This window comes from Macrobrachium nipponense, chromosome 6, assembly GCF_015104395.2.
Source record: "Macrobrachium nipponense isolate FS-2020 chromosome 6, ASM1510439v2, whole genome shotgun sequence".
NCBI lineage: Eukaryota > Metazoa > Arthropoda > Malacostraca > Decapoda > Palaemonidae > Macrobrachium > Macrobrachium nipponense.
Window position 1 is genome coordinate 573,845 of NC_061108.1, and position 10,000 is coordinate 583,844.

The 10,000-nt window shown below is 34.9% G+C and overlaps 1 protein-coding gene across 1 annotated transcript; it reads right to left on the reverse strand.

Annotated features, from left to right (window-relative positions):
- Positions 1 to 1,854: 1,854 nt before the first annotated feature.
- Positions 1,855 to 8,613, reverse strand: LOC135216429 (uncharacterized). Its single transcript, XM_064251790.1, has 3 exons — positions 8,456 to 8,613; positions 3,083 to 3,288; positions 1,855 to 2,251 (listed from the first exon to the last, which is right to left on the reverse strand). The coding sequence occupies exons 2-3, from the start codon at positions 3,278 to 3,280 to the stop codon at positions 2,039 to 2,041; spliced, it is 411 nt and encodes a 136-aa protein (XP_064107860.1). The 5' UTR covers positions 3,281 to 3,288; positions 8,456 to 8,613; the 3' UTR covers positions 1,855 to 2,038.
- Between the last annotated feature and the right edge of the window lie 1,387 nt (positions 8,614 to 10,000).

A 10,000-nucleotide genomic window follows, 5' to 3' on the forward strand; every position in this document is an offset into this window, starting at 1 on the left:
TTCTTGAGCTCTCCCCTCTGTAGCCATTACCATTGTCATCGCTGGCTAGTTCTTTAGTCTGTCTCCTGCATTGTCCGTCCATTGGTCTGTTGTGCCAGTCCTCTGTTCTGTTTGTCATTCTCCTGTCTCTGTATATTTTTGGGTCTTCGTCTACTTCCCATGCACTCTTGAGCTCGTCTTCACTGGTTTTCAGAATATTGCCCCCAGTGCTTTTCTGTTTCTCCGATTTGTTGACTGCAGTCCTACTAATACATTAGTAGTCCTCTTCCTCCTTCCTTTCGTGTTATGTATAGTCTGTCCGTATTTGCTCTTGAGTGTAGTGCTTGTGTATTGTCATATGTTTCCTAGTTTTCTGGTCTATGCTGCGGAGTTCTGCCTTCGTCCATTCCACTATTCCTGCGCTGTATCTGATTACTGGCGCTGCCCAAGTGTTTATGGCTTTTATCATATTTCCGGCGTTGAGTTTTGACTTGAGTATCGCCTTGAGTCTCTGCATATATTCTTTTCCTGACCGTGTCCTTCATGGTGTTTTATATCCCTCCTTCCATTATTCCCAGATATTTGTATCCCGTCTCATCTATGTTTGACGTTGCTCCCACCTGGTAGCTTTATCCCTTCAGTCCTTGTTACTTTGTCCTTTTGTATGTTGACTAAGGCACATTTTTCTATTCCAAACTCCATCCTGATGTCCCCAGATACATTCCTTACTGTCTGGATTATGGTATCTATTTCCTTGATGCTCTTACCATACAGCTTGATGTCGTCCATGAACATTAGATGGCTAATTCTGTTGCCTCTTTTCTTGAGTTGGTACCCAGCATCCATCTTCTGCATTACTTTTATCATGGGAATCATGACTGCTACGTTGAGTAGTGGGGACAGTGAGTCGCCCTGGAAGATCCCTCTCCTGATATTAACCTCTGCTAGTCTTATTCCAGAGCTTGTAAATATTGTATTCCAGTTGCGCATTGTATTTTTGAGGAAGCTGATGGTGTTTTCCTCTGCCCCATATACTTTCAGGCATTCTATTAGCCATGTGTGAGGTATCATGTCAAAGGCTCTCTTATAGTCAATCTATGCCATGCTTAGGTTGGTTTTCCTTTTCCTACTGTTCTTCATTACCATTTTGTCAATCAGGAGCTGGTCTTTTGTGCCCCTACACTTCCTTCTGCAGCCTTTCTTTTGGTTGGGGATTGTGGTTGTCTCCTCTAGGTACTTGTATAGCCTTACACTGATGATATCTGTTAGTAACTTCCACATTATTGGTAGGTAGGTAATAGGCCTGTAGTTACTGGCTATATTTCCCTTACTCTTGTCTTTTTGTACTAAGGATGTTCTTCCTGTGGTCATCCATTTGGGCGCATTATTATTATTATTATTATTATTATTATTATTATTATTATTATTATTATTATTATTATTATTATTATTATTATTAATGTTCTTTGCTCCATAGTGCTCTATACGAGAACCAAACAGTAATGAATTTAGCTATGGAATATGATGGGTACAGGAGTTTAATACCAAAGATTTCCTCTCATATGGCAGTGTAGAAGCTTTGTCATTTAGTTTAAGGTTTCGTAACGCAATGGCAAAATGCATCAGTATTTTATTGGTGTTGTATGTTATTGAAAGACAAAAGATAAAAAGGGAAAAAATACAAAATATAATAATTAGTGAAGAGAGGATTCACTGTAAATATGGCTGTATGAGTTTACAGAAACCAGTGTAGATCTGGTCTTATAGTTCATAACCTTTCATAAACTTTTAAAATTAGCAAGGAAAGATAAAGTCATACGTTTTTTTTAACTTAACTTTCAAAACATTTCAGCCATTTTAGGTCATAAAATATAGTAAGAGATGTCTTCTTTAATTTGAGGAAAAGACTTCACAAGTTTTACAACTGCTTTGTTTTATAGAGAGAAAAATTATGATTGTATTTCACAAGTGTTTACATCCATTTTCTATAGGCAGACATTCCGATTGTCCCTCATTTGAATACAAGAAGAGACTCCAGACGAACGTGTCTGTTATGTATCTATTCTTCAAAGAATTCAATCGCCCTGTTTCTCTTCTCGTAAGCTTCTCTCTGTCTTTCCTCTTCCTCTATTCTCAGCTGAAGGTTAGTCTCCTCGTAGATAGACTCGGCCTCTGAACAAGGGAAGGATTTCCTCTGGTGGTTACACAGAAGGAGTCTCTGGTCGAAGCTGGTGTTCGGGCCACACATGAAGGTGTAGTGGCCCACCAGAGTCTGCGGGAGGAGAGTTTTCGTTTTAGAAGCTAGTAACATGACACTGGTCGCTTTTCATCTTGCCTGTCCTTAATCATCTTGACTGTTCAAATTAATTATACCTGTTCATAGTCATCTGACCTGATGAAATTGATTTTACCTTCGATTTATGTGACCTGTTGATATTCATCTGACCTTATAAAATTAATTTTACTTGTTCATATTCATCTGACTTGATTAGATTAATTTTACCTTCAGTTTATGTGACCTGTTGATATTCACCTGACCTGATCAGATTAATTTTACCTGTTCATGTTCATCTTACCTGTCCATATTCATCATACCTCTCCCAAATTCATCATACCTTCCCAGAATCATCTTATCTGTCCCAAACTCATCATACCTTCCCAGACTCATCTTACCTGCCCATATACATACCTGCCTATATTCATTATACTTAACCATATTCATTAAAAAAATCCTCATAACTGTCCATATTCGTCGTACCTGACCCAAACTCATCTTGCCTATCCCAAATTCATCATACCTTCCCAGACTCATTTTACCTGTCCATATTCATTATATTTATCCATATTCATTATAAAATGCATCATAACTTTCCAAATTCATCATTCCCGCCCCAAACTCATCATACCTTCCCAGACTCATTTTACCTGTCCATATACATGATACCTGTCCATATTCATTATACTTATCCATATTCATTATAAAATGCATCATAACTGTCCATACTCATCATACCAGCCCGTATTCATTATACTTATCCATATCTTATTATAAAATTCATCATAACTGCCCATATTCATCATACCCGCCCAAAACTCATCATACCTGTCCAAATTCATCTACAACTGGTTCGCAGACGTGGTAAGCCCTGCAGTCGTTAGCGACATCGGCGTAGAACCCCAAGAGACGCCCTTCGCAGGAAAACCCGGGAGTGATGCGGAATCCTCCAGCGATGAATCCGCCCAGTCTGGCGGAGGACGAAGCCACCAGTAATGCCAGAATGACGACCGTAGCGCGGATCATGGTGGTTTCTGTCGGATACAAATTGCGGTTAATAGTTGAGGTGATGCGAGGTTTTGTAGTGTAGCGAGTGATTTAAAATCAAACTATATATATATATATATATATATATATATATATATATATATATATATATATATATATATATATATATATATATATATATATATATATATATATATATATATATATATATATATATATATATATATATATATATAGGGTTTCCATACAGTCCCAGTATCATTCAGAGCAATAAATACTTATAATGGTACTGGGACTTGATGAATATATATATATATATATATATATATATATATATATATATATATATATATATATATATATATATATATATATATATATATAACAAACACATACACATATTTATTATTTGTTTATGATAATTTCATATCTATAGAGACGAACATCCGTAATGGCTTTCCCTTTTTGATTATAAATAATTTTGTGATAGCCCGAAACTGCTTCTAGAATATGTAGTCCATTTCGTTCAAACGACGAATAAAGCTAGTTTTTATTTAGCTGTCAGTCTTTAGAAGTCAGCACTACAGTCCTCCTTATCATCTGCTAAACCAGACATGATTTCGTTTTAATCAAGAACTAGTTATGGGATTATGTCAAGATTAGCGAAGCCACTATTTTTCAAGACGATATTGTACCACTTTGATGAACATATAGTATGATATATATATATATATATTTATATATATTTATAGATTATAATATATATTATATATATATATATATATATATATTATATAAGTGTATGTATATATAGGTATACACACACACACACACACACACACACACACATATATATATATATATATATATATATATATATATATATATATATATATTATATATATATCAAAGTGGTATAATATTCGCTAATCTTCACGTGATCCCAATTGTGTAACCTCGCTAAAAACATCTAAGCGTATTTCCAGGTTGCAGAGAAGGAGCCTATTTCATTCGTACATTATTTCTGTGAATTTGATATTGTCTGTATGGTGTTTTTACGTTGCATGGAACCAGTGGTTATTCAGCAACGGGACCAACGGCTTTACGTGACTTCCGAACCACATCGAGAGTGAACTTCTATCACCAGAAATACACATCTCTCACCCCTCAATGGAATGGCCGAGAATCGAACCCGTGACCACCGAGGTGGGAAGCAAACACCATACCAACCACGCCACTGAGGCGCTTTGAATTTGATATTTAACACTTTTCCCTCTTTTATTTTTATTATATTTCGGCTCCTTGTGTCTTCTTTAGTTTCTTAAGTCATTAGCATATTTTTGCGACTGGAATATACAATTTAGGCCAAAGGCGAACTGCTGGGACCTACGAGGTCATTCAGCGCTGAAAGGGAAATTGAGAATAATGGAAGTTTGAAAGATAAAAGAGAATATGAGCGGAGGTACAGTAAAAGGAATGTAAGGGGGTTGCAGCTAGGGGCCTCAGGAAGGGGTGCTGCAAAGAACCATCAGTAATGCCTACAGTGCATCACGTGCGGTGCACTGACGGTACTACTCCCCTACCGGGTTAGCGTATTCTGTTTCCTTAGGGTTATGTAAAAATGAGGTCATGTATAGTCGTATGCTATAAATTCCAAATTTTATCGATATTAATTTATTAGGGAATAATATAAATGATTAAAAAAGCTTACAAGATCCACGATATATAAAAAGTAAATAACTAATAATAATACTTGATAAGGAAGTAGATAATACAGATATAATAAATAACTAAAATAGATAAAATACCTTTTTCAGACCTTTTTAGTCTTATACCGGCCCTCTCTACCACCACAACAACAGCAAAGTAATTTGAGGCTTACTCCCCGAGTAAGCAAAAAAAAAAAAGTAAGAAAATGCAGATAAACCCACCATACATAAGCATGGACACCAAAAGCATGTTAACGCATTGTAAACAAATATTAAAAGCTATCTGGCACCTCTTCAGATAAAGTCGTAAGTTCAAAGGAATTTTTCCCCAAAACATTCGTCATAATAAGTGACTGAATTTCTCTGGAAGGTTCTGGGAGATGTCTTTCAGTTATTCCTCTTTTGGAAAGTTGTTGGCCGTGAACTCTGTCTCGTAACGGGACACGAGGGTCGAGAACGCCATTGCAGTTAAAGTATTTTGTTTTTACAGACGTACATATACGTATATTATAGATATATATAATATTATATAAGAATAGTTATAGATATATACTACATACATATATATGTATTTATAGTGTATATATATACATGTATATATATGTACATATATATATATATTATATATATATATATATATATATATATATATATATATCAATTCAAGCTACAAGTGTCCTTTAATATCTAAATTCACTTTACCTCCCAAATGATATATTTTCATATATGTACCGAAGGGGAATTTTTTAATTGATAATAATTTCGTCCCCCCATGGGATCGAACCACCGTCCAAGTGGACGGGGACGAAATCAGAACAGTCAGTGAAGCTATCCAATCAGCCAACAGAGACGCTATAAGTTCATATCGATTCTGACCTTACAAATCACCCTCGATCTGGATGCTTTCGTAATTAGAATCGATATGGAACCCCGTCTACCATGTTGGCCAATTCGAGCGTTTGACAGCACGTAGCCTTTTTTTATGAATAATTATCACATCGAACCGTGATCCATTTATATATCAATTCAAGCTACAAATGTCCTTTAATATCTAAATTCACTTTACCTCCCAAATGATATATTTTCATATATGTACCGAAGGGGAATTTTTTAATTGATAATAATTTCGTCCCCCCATGGGATCGAACCACCGTCCAAGTGGACGGGGACGAAATCAGAACAGTCAGTGACGCTATCCAATCAGCTAACAGAGACACTTTGTATTTTAAATAACAGATCAGACATATTACTGTGGATTTACTTTTCCATTTTATTTTATTAACTCATGTGATTATGAGGTTTCTTTGAATTATTATTATTATTATTATTATTATTATTATTATTATTATTATTATTATTATTATTATTATTATTATTATTATATTTTTGGTCTGTCTCAGTCATCCCATTCAACTTGGTGGTATTCATAGTGTGGGGTTCCGGGTTGTCCTGCCTCCTTAGGAGTCCATCACTTTTCTTACTAATTGCCCTGTTTCTAGTAGTACATTCTTCTGCATGAGTCCTGAAGCTACTTCGGCCTGTAGTTTTTCCAGGTTCCTTTTCAGGGATCTTGGGATCGTGTCTAGTGTTCCTATGATTATGGGCGCAGTTTCCACTGGCATATCCCATATCCTTCTTATTTCTATTTTCAGGTCTTGATACTTATTATTATTATTATTATTATTATTCAGAAGATGAAATCAAAACAGATCAGTAAGGAATTTGAAACTTGAAACAAAGAAAAAATAAAATTGGTGAACGTATGTATTCAAGAAATCCATGTATACTGTTCCCCTTAAAGGGGTAGTGCTGCCAGTACACCTCACGCTATGCACTGTAGACATTACTTAAGGTTCTTTGCAGCGTACCTTCGGCCCCTAGCTGCAACCCCAATCATTCGTTTTACCGTACCTCCATTTATATTCTCTCTCTTCCACCCAACTTTCCACCTTCTCCCTACAATTTTCGCTTACTTGGGGAGTAAGCCCACAAACTACTTTGTTGTTGTTGTTGTTCCTGTTGGGGGGTAGGAAAGCCCTATGGAAAAGCCTAATAAGGTATGGAAAAGTGTTTCGCGTTGAGTTAAAGACACAGGAAGCTTAGTTTAGGATATTTATGATTTGTATATTAGAATGAAAATGTAAAAAATAAATAATGTGCTTGTTAAACAGTAAAGAAAAATTATTTCTAATAAAATATGGCGTATTTATTTGAATTTTCGTTGGTGAAACAAGGATCTATTTGATCACAGATTTTAGCATGTTTTAATTTACTTCAAGTTTGGAATATAATATGTACAACCTATGCGTGAGGGGAAAATCTTGCACGTGTCCGAGTAAGCTGGAGGAAGGATCACGCCTTGTTTAGTAGTGCAACTGTCAGGTTACCCCCCTGAAACACCTATCAAACCATTTTAACTCTCTATTTGTCTATCAGCCCTGAATGACTTAGTAGGTCCCAGCGCTTTGCATTTGTCCTGCATTTTATATATTTCAGTGTTATATGCCATACGCGGTCTCCGCATGGATGAGGGAGCAGTATACCTGTTTCTCTAATCTGTTATCCTGTTCTCTAATCTGTTATCCTGTTCTCTAATCTGTTATCCTGTTCTTCCATTTTTAATTGGAAGAACAGGACTGTGACTTATTAAGCTCGACTGAAGTCAGAGCGTGAAAGCATTCGATGACGTAATCGATTGGAACGGCCACCATGACAGACAGGAATCACGCATCTGCGTTGTAACTCATCCTCCTTTTAACCTGCAAATGAAATCCTATGCTGTTTCTGTGAAGGTAGACCTCACTCACTCGCTGGAAAGGATTGTGTAATGCTTCTTTAGCTATCGAGAAGCAACACACTTTCACTATCGCCACTTTGTTTATGATGACGATATCTGATATATGAACTTTCTGAATTATCCAGGGAACTTTTACCGGTGAATGCATGCGGTGCGGCGGTGGTGGTGCATGACTGCGTTTGTATACACTTACACACAAACACACACATACACACACATACACATATATATATATATATATATTATATTGTATGATAGATGTAGATATATAGATTTACAATAATGAAAATTTTATAGCCTGCATAAAAGTGATTAATAATAACAAATATATACGTACATATACAACCAATATATGGATATGATATATTTGCGTATGTATGTGTGTATATATACATATATATATATATATATATATATATATATATATATATATGTATATACATATGTATATCTTTATACCATAAATATATATATACCATATATATATATATAAAGAGAGAGAGAGAGAGAGAGGAGAGGAGAGAGACGAGAGAGAGAGAAGAAAGAGGAGAGATAAGAGAGAGAGAGAATCACTAAAAATAATGTGAAAACTTAAACATTAATATTTTTATGTACGAGTATTACCCTGTGTCGAGATCCGCAGATATAACTAAAAATTCACAAGACAAGAAATCCCAGAAAACTTACTTTTCGTAGAGACTATCCTTCTGAGGATGGAAATCAGGAGAGAGACAGAGAGAGAACCTTTCCTTGGCGAGAATGCGCGGGCACTGAAGGATGTCTCGGAGTCCTGCAGGACCTAGAGGAAGACTGTTCGCCGGCCACCGGAGGAGATGTCCCAAGGACAGCCAGTGAAAGGAAGATGATCGTCCTGGGGTCTCACCTTTCGACCTTCCTCCTCCTCCTCCTCCTCCTCCTCCTCCTCCTCCTCTTCCTCTCACCTTAACCAGTCGTCTTTTCACGAAATTTTCAGCCGTTTATTTATGTTCCCACGAGTTTTGCGTTGAGTTAAAGATACAGGAATTTTAGGATTCGATGTTTATGATTTGTTTATTAGAGTGAAAATATAAAAAATAGATTATGTGCATGTTAAACAGCGCTGAAAAATTATTTATGATAAGTAATAGCGTATTTATTTTATTTTTTGTTGGTGAAACTAAGCTCTATTTGACCGTAGATTTTAGGACGTTTTATTCCTTCGAGTATTTAGAAATAAATAAATAAATGAATAACGCGAAGCACATTCATCGTTATTCATTGCTATTCATGAAAAGACGTGATAATTTTTCTTCTCGGTATTTTAAAACGGATCTGATGTCACATTGTCATTTTTTTCCTTCATAATAAAAATTCTTTTAGACGTACCTGTTTACAATCAAGCGGCTGGTGTTGAGTTAATTTCTTTCTTTAGGTCTTGTGGGATGGTCAACCTTCGGTTTTCGTGACATTCTTACATTCGAAAATGATAAAAAGGACTGTGAACGCTTGCATGTTTTCCCACACGTGTAGACGCGTTCACGAGCGTTCGTATTTGTATTTGTCCATTCTTGAGTGATTGCATCTTTGCAGTTTATCTGTAGTAAAATTAGCAATAATTATTTGGTGGGTCTGTGGAGGTAAACTAAAAGGGCATCCGATGAAATTGTGTGGTTAAGCATACGTATGCGATATATATATATATATATATATATATATATATATATATATATATATATATATATATATATATTATATATATATATATATATATAAAAGTATATTTTTATATGTATGTTTATATAACTACATACTATATGTATGTATATATATATACACACACACACACACACATATATATATATATATATAATATATATAATATATATATAATATATATATGCATATATATATATATATATATATATATATATATATATATATATATATATATAATATATACATATATATATATATATATATATATATAGTATGTAGTTATATACCATATACATAAATATATATATATATAGTATATATGATATATATATATATATATATATATATATATAATCATTGTAATACAGACCTGAAGCTGTCTTCACACAAGATAATCTTCTTGACAAACATCCTCATCATCTACTAGATACCTGTCACTATCTTTAAGCTTTCCAACGACACAATCTTGCGAATCATCTCCAGTCTCGAGCCGCCATCTCTGCAAGGATAAAAGTAAGCGGAAATGAGGAATATTTA

Coding starts and splice junctions, on each gene's coding strand:
- LOC135216429 (XM_064251790.1), bottom strand. CDS start 3,280: ATGATCCGCGCTACGGTCGTCATTCTGGCATTACTGGTGGCTTCGTCC. Junction 2,252..3,082: donor TTGTAGATGAATTTGGACAG/GTATGATGAGTT, acceptor CTCCTCCCGCAG/ACTCTGGTGGGCCACTACAC.